Source organism: Notolabrus celidotus, chromosome 21 (genome assembly GCF_009762535.1).
Source record: "Notolabrus celidotus isolate fNotCel1 chromosome 21, fNotCel1.pri, whole genome shotgun sequence".
Taxonomy (NCBI): domain Eukaryota; kingdom Metazoa; phylum Chordata; class Actinopteri; order Labriformes; family Labridae; genus Notolabrus; species Notolabrus celidotus.
Genome location: NC_048292.1, coordinates 24,517,903 through 24,534,130, shown reverse-complemented (window position 1 = coordinate 24,534,130; position 16,228 = coordinate 24,517,903). Strand labels below are relative to the sequence as shown.

The 16,228-nt window shown below is 39.2% G+C and overlaps 2 protein-coding genes and 1 long non-coding RNA gene across 3 annotated transcripts in view; 1 reads left to right on the top strand and 2 right to left on the bottom strand.

Moving 5' to 3' along the window:
• Positions 1–3,218: 3,218 nt before the first annotated feature.
• LOC117805235 lies at positions 3,219–4,579 on the bottom strand. The gene is made up of 3 exons (XR_004629381.1): positions 4,355–4,579; positions 3,757–3,840; positions 3,219–3,624 (listed from the first exon to the last, which is right to left on the bottom strand). It is a non-coding gene; the product is annotated as an uncharacterized LOC117805235 (long non-coding RNA).
• LOC117805234 (P2Y purinoceptor 1-like) lies at positions 4,402–7,501 on the top strand. Its single transcript, XM_034673902.1, has 2 exons — positions 4,402–4,616; positions 6,806–7,501. Exons 1-2 carry the CDS (start codon positions 4,451–4,453, stop codon positions 7,222–7,224), a joined length of 585 nt encoding a protein of 194 aa, XP_034529793.1. The 5' UTR covers positions 4,402–4,450; the 3' UTR covers positions 7,225–7,501.
• Positions 7,502–8,959: 1,458 nt separating this feature from the next.
• The window catches only part of LOC117805470 (aryl hydrocarbon receptor nuclear translocator-like protein 2), a 30,223-nt gene continuing 22,954 nt past the window's right edge, over positions 8,960–16,228 (bottom strand). The window contains exons 10-17 of the mRNA XM_034674200.1: positions 14,781–15,015; positions 14,447–14,553; positions 14,037–14,187; positions 13,770–13,822; positions 13,559–13,670; positions 13,282–13,372; positions 12,526–12,622; positions 8,960–12,087 (exon numbers count right to left, since the gene is read on the bottom strand). Of these exons, the coding sequence (XP_034530091.1) occupies positions 11,930–12,087; positions 12,526–12,622; positions 13,282–13,372; positions 13,559–13,670; positions 13,770–13,822; positions 14,037–14,187; positions 14,447–14,553; positions 14,781–15,015 (1,004 nt within the window). The 3' untranslated portion in view covers positions 8,960–11,929. The remainder of the gene's footprint in view (positions 12,088–12,525; positions 12,623–13,281; positions 13,373–13,558; positions 13,671–13,769; positions 13,823–14,036; positions 14,188–14,446; positions 14,554–14,780; positions 15,016–16,228) is intronic.

The following is a 16,228-nucleotide window of genomic DNA, read 5'->3' as shown; positions in this document are numbered from 1 at the left end:
GGGGGCTGCTAACTTAGCCTGCACTAACAACATTAGCTTCATTTTCTAGGGTTTTCAGGTCCCCTGTGTTTATTGTTCCTGAGGCTACAACTGGGAATTATCTGCTGGGGTCACCTGCTTTAAAAACTAGTGAAAGCTCCTCTTGACACTGAATAAAGTAGATTCATGTTAAAATGTGTGTTTCATAGCACACTTTGGCTTCATAATAACAATAACAATAACAATAACAATAACAATAACAATAACAATAACAATAACACTACTACTACTACTACTACTACTACTACTACTACTACTAATAATAATAATAATAATAATAATAATGATGATAATAATAACAATAATAATAATAATAATAATAATAATAATAACAATAATAATAATAATAATAATAATAACAATAATAATAATCAGAATAATATCAATAATAACAATAATAATAATAATAATAATAATAATAATAATAATAATAATAATAATAATAATAATAATAATAATAATAATAATAATGCATTTTCTTTATACCCGCCTGTCTTGACACTCAAGGTCACCTTACATCATTAAAACAAACACAGAGTTTAAGTCACAAACAATAATAAAATACAATTTTAAAAGTTTTCAAAGAATGGATTATGGAGTTGTGGTCAGATGGAGTAAACCAGTCTAAATAGGCGAGTTTTGAGTTTGGCTTTAAAATGTGGGAGTGAGTCAGTATCACAGAGGTCAGGTGGGAGAGAGTTCCAGAGCATGGTAACAAGGCGAGCAGGGGGGGCAGTGAGATGGATGGAGGAGGATCCGAGGGTGCGGACGGGTGTGGCAGTATGGAGGTCAGAGAGATATGAAGGGGCGAGGTTGTGTATGGATTTGAAGGTGAAGAGAAGTATTTTATAGTTGATCCGGTCTGTGATGGGGAGCCAGTGGAGCTGCTGTTGGATGGGTGTGATGTGGTGGATGGAGGCGGTGCATGTGATGATACAGGTGGCAGAATTTTGAACCAGTTGTAGTTTATGGAGGGTTTTGTGTGGGAGGCCGAACAGAAGAGCGTTGCAATAGTTTAAACAGGAGGTGACGAGGCTGTGAACAAGAATGGCGGTAAAGTGGGGAGTGAGTGAAGGATGGAGACAGTTGGAAGTAGGCAGACCGGGTGACCTGGTTGATATGGGAGGTGAAGGAGAGGGTGCTGTCGAGGATGACACCCAGACTCTTAACCTGAGGGGAGGGGGAGATGGACGAGTTATTGATGGGAATAGAGAAGTTATGGAGTTTTAAAGTCTCCATAACGGTCTTAAAGTCAGGGGCTGCAGGTCAAGCTGCTGCTAAGTACTCAGCTTGTTTCTCTTCTAACTCCCAGATGGCCGGGGACTGTCTGTAAAAATGACTTTTACCTTTTATTATTGAAGGTAATATTAATTGAAAAACAATGATTGAGCTTGTTGAAAACCCTTTTTTCTTTTTATAACACTAAATTATAATACAGCAACACAACTCTGATTGGACAAGGTCTAACACACACACTGATACACAAACTAAAAGAGAAAAACAAACAAATATACAAACAAGTAAACATGTGATAACCTACAACAGGACAAGACTTTGGAACAAGGGGCTGAGCGTACATATTGTTGAGTATATAGATAAAGAGATAGAAAATTGAAGAAGAAAAAAATATATACATTCATGTTCATTCAAAAATTGATGGGGTTTAAAACTCAGGTATCAATAGGAGTCTATCAGGACTGGAGTGTATTCATGGTGATAGATCAAGGTCTTCTATCCATCACTAATAAATAAAATTCAAAGAGCCTCTGTGGCCACTGCCCGGATCTACAAGTGCTGATACTGCTTGCTCCATAGATGATCGAGAACTGATATCTGTGAAAATCTTTTAATATCCAACGTGTATGCTAAAGTTACATTGTGGAAAAGATTATAAGCAAGTGGTTTGCAGTTAGAAACAAATATGAATGAACTGCATCTCCGTAAAATAAAGTTCTTGGAAAGAAGGAGGAGCGGTCTACAGAAAACTGATTTGGAGCAGAATTGTCTGAAAAAGTCAGGGATACCAGCAATCTGGTAGAGGCAAACTTGCTAACCATAACTAGTGCCCCACACATGATTTAAAACCAAAAGCACGTAAATCTGACATTCAAAAGTGAAATCATAAACTTTGATATCAACAATGTCCATGTGAAGAAAGAAAAAAAGAAAACAAAAGGAAAACGAGAAAAAGCTGCAGATGTATTGGACCCTGTATAGGTGAACACTCATTATAGATGACCACAAGCACGGTCTGCTTGCAAAGAAGAGCAGACAGTCAAATGAGGCTTTAAGCAGTCTGTATACAATGTAAATCCTCTTTAATGCAAAGATGCACACACACAGCTCCCCTATTTGCATGACAGGATGGAAAATCACCAAAAAAAAACACCTGCTTGTTTGTTTTGTCTGATCTATAGATAGATGTGACAGGTGTCTGGAGGTTGAGAGTGAGGACTCACGAAAGGCTGCAAAGAAGAGACAGAAGAGGTAAGTTTGTACTGTTTGAGCTTTTAGCACCTCTAAACATGTGGGATCATTAAATAAAGGAAGAAGAAGATTTTTGCAGAAGAAGAATTTATTTAAAAAAAAAATCAAGATCAAGAGCCACAAAGAGGGATAATGTAAGGCAGTCAGGATGGATGGATGTTGGTGCATGATTTTATAGAGGTAAAATGTCTTAAAAATGTGATTTCATTATAATTAGTTCAATGAATAACCAAATTCTTCATTTTAAAACTTCATTTCAGGCTGGGAACGTGTCCTTGTGTAGATTTCTAAGCAAAACATTTTCTCTCCTTCTTTTAGTTTGACAATTATTATTATTATTATTATTATTATTATTATTATTATTATTATTATTATTATTATTATTATTATTAATAAATTTAAAACATATATATTTATTTATTCATTCATTCATTCATTCATTCATTCATTCATTCATTTATTTATTTATTTTTTCCCTATCCACTCCTGCAACTGAAAATGAACAAGCAGAAATCAAGGATAAAGCAAACTCTCTGTCAAGAAATGGTCAAACCCATCATTCTTCTTTCTGCGCTTATTCATTGTAGTTGACACGAGGCACTGAGCACATAGAACAAAACAGACTTCTGGTAAAAGTCTGACAATACTCTCAACCCTTAGCAGGGGATGCTCCAAAATGATATTGACTCTTGATGCACATAGACACAACTTCTTCTAAAAATAATTCTCCCAGTTTATTCAAAACCCAATACAGGGGAGGAGGAATTGAAGTTTAAAGAGCCAAAAATGTTCTATCTTCTTTATCATGCCTCTTAATTTATAGATACACTCTAATGCAAATCTCTGACACCAGATAACTTCAAATGTTGATGATCACTCTCTTGGATTTGGCAGGTTTTGTTGAGGTTTGACAGCAACAGAGATTTCCAGCCTCTCGTGTCCTGTCATTGCATTTTCAGCAATATGGTAAAAGAAAGAATTCTCGAAGCCATCGACACATACTGTGGCAGTACAGCATGGGATGACATCTGGTTCATCGTTGACATTTTCATCCTGGTCACGGGAGCGTTAGCTAACACCGTCCTGCTTTGGCTCTTCCTGAGGGAGAAGAAACCGCTGTCAGCCTCACAGGTCAGTACAGAACTCACATTCAGCACCAGACACAAGGAGCTGCCAAGGAATGGGAAGCTTGAGCCATCCTGTTCAACTTTCTTGCACCTCTTAACCTACCTGAACTGCCTGTCTGAACCTTTGTCTTTCAGGTTCTTGGTGTGAATATCGTTGTGATGGATCTTGTCTACCTGTCTTTCATGCCTGTTGGGTTGATTTTTGATCATCAGCACAAACAAGAAGGGAACAAAACAACTGAAGGTAAACACTGAATGAGATGACATGAAAGCTAACCATTGCATTTGGACATAACGTCACAAACAGCTGTAGTAAGATACACAGTACAGGAGTAAATGATCACAGATGGGTAACTGTTTTTTAAAGACCTAAATCAAAGGGGTTTGTCAGAGGATGTTTATCCACAGCACATTTTAATCTAGTAGGAAAGTGTTGGTCATGATTGATTTATAAAAAATGTGTTTGCTCCCACTGATAATATAATATTTGAAGAATTGAGACGAATACGAACTCAGCATCTTGTTATCAGTTCAAATGGCCTGAAGTTAAATTGTTCTCTCTCAGGCGGCTTTTGGCTTTGTCACGTGAAATATCCAAGATGATAAATAAACAAGTGAATATTTCATTTCCCATCAGCACCTAACTAATGGCTAATCTTGTCAGATTGAGATTAAAGTTGATTCCTAAGCCAAGTACTCACTCTCGTATCATTTTTTCTCCATTAGACTTTTTCCCCTCCAACTGGCAAGAACCCAACACTACAAATCCGGTGCACGTGGCAAGAGATGCCTTCAATATGTTGAACCTGATTGGCTGCCCGCTGCTGCTGTCCTGTATGTGTATGGAGCGTTACCTGGCTGTGATCAGACCTGTGCTGTATCTGAAAGTGAGGAAGTGGGAGTATCGAGTGGCTATTTCTGCTGTGGTGTGGGTGATCACATTATCCTTCTGCATGGCCTCAGGTAAGAGTTGGGTGTAGAGTTGAAACTTGGAATATGGAATGTTATTTTATTTACTAGGATACTTTACTTTCGTAAAAGTGCTTCTACCAAACGGAAAAATTGCCCTGTTGAGCAAAAGTCTTTGCACTGAAAATGTTAACTCAGTAGAAGACATCGTTTGTTCTACATTACTCCTTTTCAACCGAGGCAGTTTCAGGGCCGGTTCGGTGCCAGCACTCAATTGAGAACCAGTTTTTCATGTTTCGACTGTGAGTGAACCGGCTCCCTGACAGGAAAACCGGTTCCAGAGCAGCTCCAACTCTTTGCTGGTCTAGAATCACGAACTGGAACTGTGAACATCAGGGGTGATGGCGAGGGGCGGGGTTGCCTTGATCAAAAACACAAACCAAATGTGTTTTTAAATAAAGAAAAAAAAAAGGGACTAATTGATTCCAAGGCAAAGCAGTGGTCGGCTGAGGAGACAAGCTGCCGTTGTCCGCCATCGTTGTTGTTGTGAGGGAAAGTTTGCACTAGCGCTGCTGGGGAAAGCGGTCACGTAAATCTGACGTCGATCTGCCTCTTCCACGGGCTCGAACAGTCGCAAAAACAGACTGATGCCATGTTGGTTTGCGAGTTCAACCAGCTCTGAACTAGTGCGTGCACCAGCCCACACAACCCGGTTCACGTTGGTCGAAAAAAGAGGCATCAGATGAGAGGAGCGAGGTGGAAGTGTGTGTTTGGTTATGTGTTAAGGCTCATTTATGCTCTATGTTAGATATGCATACAGATTCAGACAGAGCCCTATGTCAGTAATTTGCATTTATTTCGTTCTTATTTCTGCACGTTTTCTGCAAGCTTGTGGATATGGAAAAAACATAGTAGTACCACAGAGTCATAGGCTTGTGTCGGGCAGTGGAGCCAGTAGTTTCAACCGCAGACTATAAAACACAAAACATGTCATGCTTTGGAAAACAAATTATAGACCACCACTACCACAGTCTGCAAATTGGCCCCTAATTTTGCCTACATTATTAACATCTCCTCCATCCCTGCCATGCTGGTTGTCATTAACTTGAGACTTTTCTACTTTTTTGGGGTCATTTTTTACTCTAAGCAGCGCCCTCTAGTGGATGTATTGTCTTCTTGTTTTTTACATTGAGTAAAAACAAGAAGGAGGACCCATTTGAAGCATTCATTAAGATTTATTAAACAAAGTAACAAAACACAAATTGAAAAAAGAAAAAAATGGTCTAAGAAAACATAAAGCAACCACGGTAAGCATGAGAAGGAATCTGGAAGCAGGTACAGAGAACACAGGAGATGACGTAGAAAGACTAAATGATCCGACAACATGAGGGAGAAAACACAGGGACTAAATACACAGTAGGTAACGAGCAACAGGTGTGAACACAGGACACAGGTGAAACTAATGGGGGTAATCAGAGGGGAGGGATACACACAAAGGCAGGAAGTAAAATTAAACCTTACACAAGAAACAAGAACTATAAAATAAAACAGGAAACAATAGACTCTAAGAAACGCAAGTGAATACACACACATGTACACACAAACATACAAAAGGAATACGACACAAGACATGGATCACTAATAAACACAAGGAAGACATACGGATAACCTACAAAAAGGGAAAGACCAGGAAATAAAACACAAGGTACATCTCCAAAATAAAACAGGAAATCAAAGAAAGATTAAATTACAAAGCAAATACAAAATAAACAAAGGCAATTCATGACATTACCTTCTGCTCAAGGCACGAATCCAACAACAACATCATAAAACACAAGAGAAACACAAAGCATGAGGGCTGTGACGATGGCACAGTTTAAAACATGCAGATCTATTTGGTATGTAAGGGGAGCATTAATGAGCTGTAACAAGTGTCCAGTGCTCACTTCTGATTGGCCTCCACAGTCGTGTGATACAGGTGAGACAAAAAAAGGGATGTTTCGCACTATAAAGACAAAAGATTACAACAAATCACCAAAGAAATCCTGATGTTAATTACTGAATCACTATTCTTTCAAGAAAGCTAATAAGCAGCCCTCAGCAGACCACCAGACACACTCGGCCCTCAGAAAACTCTCTCAGATGTTCTTAATTTGAGGATAAACTCACTTTAAAAAGAGAAATTACTCAGGGTTTAATTATTACTTTTTCTAATTGATATTTTCATGAACTTGTTTTTGCAGGCACACAGCAAAACATGTCTCTCATGATGATGCCAGTTTCCCTCACCATCTCCTGCCTCTTCATCCTCATGATCACCTGCCTCTGTGGTGTGATCAGGTCACTACTGCAGCAAAGCCCCGCCCACACCACATTTGGGAACCAAGCCAGCTCCGAGTCCCCCCTGAAGAGACGAGCAGTGGTTAACGTTTTGTTTGTGGTGGTGCCATCAGTCATATCTTACCTCCCAGTCCTGTTGATGGCTCCCTTTCTCGTATACATACAATATAAAAAAAGGGTTTTCAGTAGTGAGATCTGTAGTGTTTTTGAATTAGCTGAGTTGTTTCCCAGGTTTGGTTTGTTCATAGGTCCGCTGTTCTATCTCTCCAGGGCAAGACAAATGTGTTGCCTCAGTAGATATCAACCTACACACCAAACCTGAAGCTGGAAACATCCATACATCTATCCATCCATTATCTCTACCACTAATCCTGTTCAGGGTCAGCTGTCATCCCAGCTGTCATTGGGTGAGAGGCGGGGTACCCCTGGACAGTTCGCCAGTCTATCACAGGGCTAACAAGTAAACGAACAACCATTCATGCACACACTCACACCTACACACAATTTAGTTACCAAACATCCTGACCATCGACTGTATAAAATATGGAACCAGGCAGAGTGTGACGTAGTGTGAGCCTCTTAGCCAACAGCTATGTGTTCACGACCGGGAGTCACGTCAGTCATGTCCTTATTTGGGCAAAACTCGTAATCTTAATATCTTCTGAACCGTCACGTTAGAAAAATATCACTCCCCCGTACAGTGTGTGCCATTAGAGAGATTAGCTTCGTAGGGCCAAGCCGTTTTTTGAACCAGGCTGTAAACATGTTTATTAATGCTGCAAAGATCGTCTTTTTTTTATGTGGTTTCCGGTGTTTCTGCAGCCAGCCTAAAGCGGATTCTTGATGTATTGCAGTTTATAGAACTTCTGCATGGGCTTCATCGTTTGAGACCGGAGGTTGCCGCTTGATCCTGACAAACAACCATGCTTTTGGACTGTACCTTTCTGTATGGAGTTTGCTGTTCTCCCTGTGCACCGACAGAGCCGGGATTCAAACCAGGATCCCGTGAGGCAACAGCTCTTTGGAAACAGTTTAGATAAAAATGTTTCCCTTGAGTTGGACAGGCCTGTCTCCTTGTGGTTTAGCCGTTCGATTGTCAAAGCTATCCTCTCCTCATGGAAACCTTCATGGTTCCCTTTCTACATTGTTTTTTTTAGGTACATGGTTTTCACGCTTTACTTTGCCATTAGACAGCTGCTTAGTTTTTTTTTATTATTCTAATATTTGGGTGTAATAATTTCTTAAAATTAGCTTAATTACATGTTAGAGTTGACCCTGTCTGCAGCTGCTCATAGCCTGGCCTCTGTATCGACTCTCCTGCAGGTCTCTCAATAAAGGGACCAAGCTTACCGTCACCATTGAGGTACCTCATATAACCACACTTAGAAAACCCAAACTATCTCTTTAAGTTTGACTCTATCAACCTATTCCATGTAAGCATGATGCAAATGTATGCATTTTGTGAAGTCATCTTGACACTTATTCTGATTACCAGGTCAGTAACTCTTCCATAAATGTCTTTCTGGGCAGCATGTGACAGAAGAGGTGTCGTGTTTATTTATCAACATCACTTCATAAAAAATAAATAAATTCAAAATGTAAAATAAAATAAACAAAAATCTATGTCATGTAAAACTATTGTATTTATATTTAGGGTTTTCCAGTGTACATTTAAAAAAAGTTTAACATTAATTTCAATGCAAAACGAGTGAGTTATCCTCTTTGAACCATGATCTGTGAGAATTAAAGAAAACCAATGGACTAAACCTTGATTTAAATGGTTAGTAATGGAATTAAAAATTAGATTTAAAAAATGTGTATTGGGATTTTTGGGGTTCTGACACTTTTGGATAATTAAATATGCCTGGGTCAAATTGACCCAGGAACATTATTGCTGTTCCAGAGAAACGAACATGGAGGGTTAACTGTTTTTTTATGAGTGTGAAGTTAGCATTATTGTGAAAGCTGAGTTATGCTTGAGATCATTGCCTCTTATAAATAAAAGCTACTATTACATCAGAGTATTGTAGTTGTGACAGAGAAACTGATTTCAAAACCTTTATGAAAAATGTCTTTACTTTTAAATACTTCAACCTCCACTCCTTGTTACAGCAGATACATTAATGACAACTTGTACATACAAATAGCAGACATTTTCTCTTTTGATAGCAGGGCGCATTCAGTATGCTTTAGTGCCCATTTCCAACGGCACTGATGGCAACAGCAAGCATTGTCCAGTACCAACAGTCTTGCTTTTAAAGCCTAAGACAGTGCATAACGGTTGATTTACAATTGCACCGTGTCCGGAACAAGTTCAAGGCAACACAATCACATTATGCTTTCAAGATTAGAGGAACCAGTGATATAACCAAAGTTTACATGTGCTGTATGAAGGCCAGTCACTGGGTTTAAAAGTAAAATCCACCCTCACATACTCTCACAATGTTAAAGTAAGTCTGAAGGACAATTCAGAGGCTATTGACCAGATTCACAAAGCGACCATTTTCTTCTCTGACGTCAGACCCATGGTAGGAATTTTTTAATAATTTTATCATAAAGGGAGTCTAAAAATATGTACAGTTGATTTTCCACTAAAAAGATTGGATAGCAAAAATCGTGCCATATTTCATGGTAGTTTACTTGCTGGTAACCGCTAAGAAACAAAAACTAACTTCAGCATTAAACCAATTCCAAGCTAAAATACTGTCAGAGAAAAATTTAGGCATTTCCTGTTAGTTTCAAATTAGCTAAGAATCGGTTAACACTAGCTGAGAGCTATAGCTTGGCTGACTACTACCATTCATTGCCTCTCAACAACAGAGGAAGGGTTAAACGATAACATTTCCCATTTCCAAATTTTGTTTTATCATCAAAACCTGAAACCAAGCAGTTCTACAGCATCTTAGCATTTGAGCATCACACTTTGAGCATCAAGTCAGAACAAAATGGCCGCCTTATGAACAGATATTTGAAACGTGGTTCTAAATGGTCATGGCCACATGCCCTTGACAACCTCAGTCTTATGAGTGCAATACATTCTGGCATCTTTCCCCCCAGGAAATAAGGATGCTAGGATTGTAAATGTCAGGACTTTATGAACAATTTTCTTTACCTGTAAAGTTAAAAAGCCACTAATATACTCCACTAAAAACTGTTTTGTTTTTTCAACTCTGAGGAGATGCTTTAAGGTGGAATTTATTTTAAAAGACACAGTTGACGTAATCAGACATTCAATAATAGATAACTGCAACATGACTGTCTCCCTAATAACAGAAACACTATGGCTAACTTGTGATAGGCTCTTCAAATACTAACCTGGGGCTACACACTAAGTAGAGGTATGTATAAAAGACATGACACAACAACATTACAACCGTTCCCCCCTCAAACATGTTGGCTTGTCCCTTGTTAACACTGGAGCACATTCTCCCATCCATGCTGAACCTTACATATTCTTTTATGAGTTTTTCCTGACCTCACAGGAGAGCAAAGTATATGTGATATGTGAGCACGCAGTGGAGGCAAACTGGAGCTTCGTCATTCAGTCCACATTCAAAAAGGACAATAGTCACATAAAGAGATACTCCTTGTAAAGATCCTCCATGGACTCTTTCTGTGATTAAAGGGTGTGGTTCTCACCTGCTGCCATATTCCTCTGTTTCAGTAAAGGTTTCTCTAAATATGAGATGGTTAATACAAGCGTGATTCATAAAGCAACTGGTAGCCAAGTGTGGTCCAATATGCAAATCACATTAGTGCAAAGTGGGAGAGAGAAACCTCAGATATAAACACAAAGAATACTTTAAGAACTGGTTGCATCGAGTGGTTAAGTTTTGGAAACGATGGATGTTCTGCTCATTCAGGGACCTCATGGATAGACATGGATAATTAGGTAGTCTTTGTGTGGTTTGGTAGAAATTTCAATGTAAAGCCTGTATCCATGCTAACTGGTACCACACTGTAAACAGGAGCCAATATTCAAGTATTGATTTTCAAAAGTAAAGCTTTGTCCACAAAACATACTTCCTTGAACGGTCTTGATAGAATTAGTGGTCCTTGCTAATACCTGTTATTAGCCGGCTGGTGAAATCAGTACAATACGTCTATTGTTATGAGAGTAGATGCTTTTGGCCACAATAAGTTATGCCGGGCTTTGTGCTGTGATAGGATTATACTACGCTTAGTGAGTTCAGTTGAAGTCCGTCATGGTAGATTTGGAACCTATCGGACATTTATAAAAATTATTTGTAAAACTGAGGACATATTTCTACTTAGATATAAAATTAACTCACAGTTTGTTTCTGTGCAAGCTAAAATCTTATAAAGGGAGTTTACTTGGCCTGTAGTCGCAGGGTTGTGTTGCAGGTGGAAATACATTTTTGCATAATCGATGAAAATTCAATTCTTGAAAACAAACCAAAGAGGGTAGACGGTCCTTTCTTTGCCTTCTTCACTTCTTACTGGACACAAGAGACAAACATTACTCTGCCGGGACATAACTTAAATATTTCTGGAGGGCATCATTAAAAAACAGGGTAAAAATATGCAACAATCAGACCACGTTATGAAAAACCTGTATATCATCACTTTGTACTGAAGGTTTCTCAACTGTCAAAGGGTTCAGGAGTTTCTTTAGCAGCACTGCACATGGCAGGAGTCGGAGTCTCCCCCAGACCTTGGTCACTCTTTAAGGGGCAGGTGGAGGGAAAGTTAAGTTGTCCTGCTGTTTAAAGTCTGTGAGGAAGACACTGAATCACCACAGGCTCTGGAGTCTGGAGACACTTAACCTAACTTTCCTTCAAGCAATGGGGACCAACAGGATAATCACAGTCTTAAGAATTCCTATAAATTTCTGTCTGTTGGGCTTCCCCATGTTGCAACCTTTGGTACGTGTTCAATGGGTTCTATTGTGCAAGGCCTGATCAATTAGTCAGAGAAAGATCAATTTCAAGTCCAATTTTTCTCAGCAAATGGCAAGAAAACGGCACAAGAGTGTGTAAGAGGGGCTGAGTGTCTGTGTGCCCCCTTCAGAAAGGCCAGTGTAACTGCTCAATGTCCCCCAGTTGACCCATGTTTACATCCGTCTCCAGCAAGCTCATGATGACTGCCATGGCCGCCTCATCACTGCTGAAGCTGCTCAGGCCCGGCACCACCATGCTGTCCAAGTCCAGCTGGGACGGCTCATCTGGAGGAAGCAGAGCCGACATTTCAGAATATTACCCTGAAATACTACTTACTAATATTTTGTAATGGTGACTGCCTTTCATTTATACTTAGTGAGATAAAGGTCCTACAGCAGACCTCAGTAAAACAGGCTTATTTTAGCGTACATGAGGCATACGTCTCAACTCTGACCGGCAGGGGGCGCATACATTACACAAAATACCAGTCTCTGAGCAACACTAAGAATACCTTTAAGCAAATTGTTAGAAAATAATGGCATTAAATGACAAATGATGGCAAGTGGAATCATAACCCCTGCTTCAGTTGTTCAGTATAGTAGCGTGTGTGTATGATATAATTAGCATGTGTGCACAAGATAAGATTGACCATCTCACGGGACTTCAGGGGCTCTCGATCCAAACATTGTTATAAAAAGTTTCCTAAATAACATTCTTGTTACCCGTACTTTCTGAAGTTCCACTGCCTGTGCCTGCTGCTGTCCCCGAGTCAGAGTGGGACTGTGATGAGCTGCCTGGTGCCTCCTCTCTGCTGGACGCCTGCAACAAGTCCTGTTACGTTACAACACTGCACAGGGCCTCATTTTCACCTGCCTCCTCTCAAGTGTGTATTTCATATGAACTTCCAAAGTGTGCATTTAATATCACTGAAATTAGCTGTAAATAAAACCTGGTTTCAAAAAGAGCTGGGATACAGTGTGTGTAAATAAAAACAGAATGAGATGATCTGTCAAACATTGAAACCCCATATTCCTGTAAGATTAAAATGGCACAAAGACAATGTCAGATCTTCAAACAGAAAACAACAGCATATCATTTTTTAAAATGATGTGTAAAAACACATGGCTCATTATCAAAATTTGAAATGTTGTCTCTAGGCTTCTTAATAAGACTAATTTGTTAAAAATTGAGTTTTATTGTTTGCAAATCATCACATTCTGTTTGTATTTGCATTTCAAATAGTGTCCCAACATTTTTGGAAACCTGGTAATTTATTGTTGAGTAGTTGGGCAAAAGTTTAGATTAAAAAGGTACAAAACTGTTGATAGTTAATTTATATCTTTATAAATCTTTATATCTAGCAAAGGTTGAACAAAACATTGGTTAATAATGCCACAATAAAGAGGGTTATTTGCCTCTTGAATGTGCTCTCAAACATTGTACATTTAATGTGCTGTAATGATGAAGATGCCACTCACACTCCTACTGGTCTGAGGTGAAACCAGTGGACCTTTCTCCTGGATCGTCCCAAACGGACTGGAAGCCCCGCTTGATGGAGAGGAGCTCACCCTGATCAATGAAAAAAAACCACAGACTTATGATCAGTATTCTTCAGGCTCATTGAAGATTAATACACATATGATGTATATCATATCAACTGTGTTTACTCAAGTGAGTTCTCAAACTTCTGCTCGTTGTAAGAGAATTAATACATTTAATTTTATTTAGTTATATTACATTTTATCAACAACTCACCTGTAAGTGTCGATGAGTTCATTTGCGATTTGGGTCCCTATACTGCCTGCGTATATCATAGTCCCCGCTCCACTTGAAAGGCCAGGAATTATGGGTAATTGTTTTGAGTCTTCTGTGGAAGAAGAATATAATACAATAAATCTTACAAGAATTAAAAATCATACAAGAGATTGATGCCTGAAGGAAAATACAGTATTGTATTGTATTGTACCCTGTGGTGCTTGAGAGCTGCCTGCCTCCTCTTCTTTTGTGTGACCAGGCCCCCTGTTGGTGAGAAACAGTAATGTTAGTAGATTTATGAATGAACTGGGTTCCAAAGCTGTGCTCAAAGTGATGTGAAGCAACATGTGAGTATAAAACCAGGGAAAGAAACTACAGAAAATCCCTGCTTAGTTAACAGAAATCTAAAACATCATTCCTCTACATTAAAATAGCATTTGAATACTTCATCAAATATTCATAGGTAAACAATACTTACGAGATAACCCTGTTTGAAGACACAATAAACTCAACTTCTTTGGTCCATGGATTTGTGAAACTAAACCACTGACTTTGGAGTGTAATATAGGAGCCGTATTTTGTTTTGAACTTGTAGCACTGTGTTTCAATCTTCTCTTTGCTCCGCAGTGCTGCCAAAGGATAAGACACAAGTGTTATTAAAAAGTAGAGGAGAAAATACAAAAAGACTTTTGCAAAAAGCCTGTAGGTCATAAAATAAGCTTTCATTTCTTTAACTTAAAGAGTTTTAAAAAAAAGCATTTTCTTAGCATGGCGCCCTATTCATCAAACATGGTTAGCTTGTTTGTGGGTAAAAATATGCCAGCTCAATAAAAAGCTATTTCTGAGGTAGGATTCAAGGTGCCATGGTTGGCTTCTTTGATCCATCACCTTGCCTGTGTTTTTCTGCGAGATGACACAAGTCGTCCTGGTGGAAGTACTCGTAACACGACGTGCCGAGAACTTCTTGCGGCAGATAACCTATAACTGTCGTGGCTCTGGGAAAGAGAATGGATAAGGAGGAAGATAAGTAATTCCCACTTTTTCTGTCATCTTCAGGGTCTCACAGGGTGGCCCCGGTAAAAAAAAATAAAAACAGTGCTGTAATTCTGAGAAATGAGTCTCCCTCACATGCAACATTCAGCAGTCACACAACTCAGACATTTGATCAAATGACTCACTGCACTTGATGGTGTGAACTTCCTTCTGATAGGCTGAGACTCACCGTTGGTCTACAAAAGTGAACTTGCCATCGATGGCATAGCGTGTGACGAACTCTGAGGGTTTGACAACAACGTCTTTGGAAGGCTGGTGAGATGTTGGAGGGAGAAGGCGGCAAACCATCACCAGGCAGGTCAGGTTTGAGGTTTCTTTGTCTGCGTCCCCTTCTGAATCCTGCTGGCTTCTAGGCCAGCTCCGCATGTATCCAGTGCAGTGGAGGGTGCAGTATCTGCTCGGGTCTGCGGAAACAAAAACAGGAAGTTAATAAAATTAGTGAGTGGAATATTGAAGAAGTCGTGAATATTGCATATTAATATGCAAAATGTAGCCAATATGCAAGTTTATGGGCAGTAGTTTAACAATATGGGAAACTATAAAGGGATTTGGAGTTTTCAGCGATTGACTGATAGATGAGTAAGACACTGAAGTAGGGATGTACATTTTAAGTGTTTTCCGTGATCGATTTTTGGAAATGTTAACGATCAATTATCGATTAATTGATTAAAAAAAACATTATTATTCTTACGTCAAAAACAATGCCAAATACGTTGTTTTCCCCCTAAATTTTATTTTCTACAGCAACAAAATGCAAATAACTGACAGGATTGAATACGGGTACATGTTTGACACGCAGAATATCAACGATCAGGCTCATAGAAATATTCTACGCGGACATAATCTTATAAAGTGAAGGCTCATAATACTAACAGAAAAGTACTTCAGACTCACAGTGTCCAGTTTTCTGTCTACTCGTTGTTATTGAGAAAAATAAACATGTGTATTCGGTCAGGTGTCAGCCAAGAGCGCAACCGGGTCATAATCAGTCCCGCTGGAGAAAAGCTCAGACGGCTCTGATGTTGCTGGTCTGTAAACGTAGCGTACCTGAATTTCCCACCTGTCTGTTGCCTTCGCATCCAAAGGTGGGAAATATCCTGTATAAAGCTGTCAACCTTTGTGTCCGTGTTGTTGTTGGCAGCAGTTTTGTATTGATCCTCTTTTAAAAAGCGCACGTGGAGACCTGACGCACAGCCGCAGCCGCCAGCTGAGCGTCTCCGCTGTGCGCAACACCTTTAACAGCTGATACACATCGAAACATGCTTTAAACTTAAAACACCTCCCTGATAGATGAATGTAATATAAGACCACATGATGTTTGTTCCACGTGACGGAAAATTGATAACAAAAATGTGTGTTTCGAGTAATTTCTTAACAATCAATTAATCGATAATCGATTAATTGTGCTCATCCCTACTTGACTGAAGTATAGGTCTGAAAGCCTGCCTCCTCCATTGAAACAGATGGAAAATGGGTCAAACTAGAATATTCAAATACACGAGCAATACATTCCTGTCAAACATACTTTCTGTCATAGCAGTTGTTTTTTATCATGCTGAATTTTGAGCATGCCTTGTCTATTCAATATAAAGTCAGTGGTTGCATAGTTACTGTATT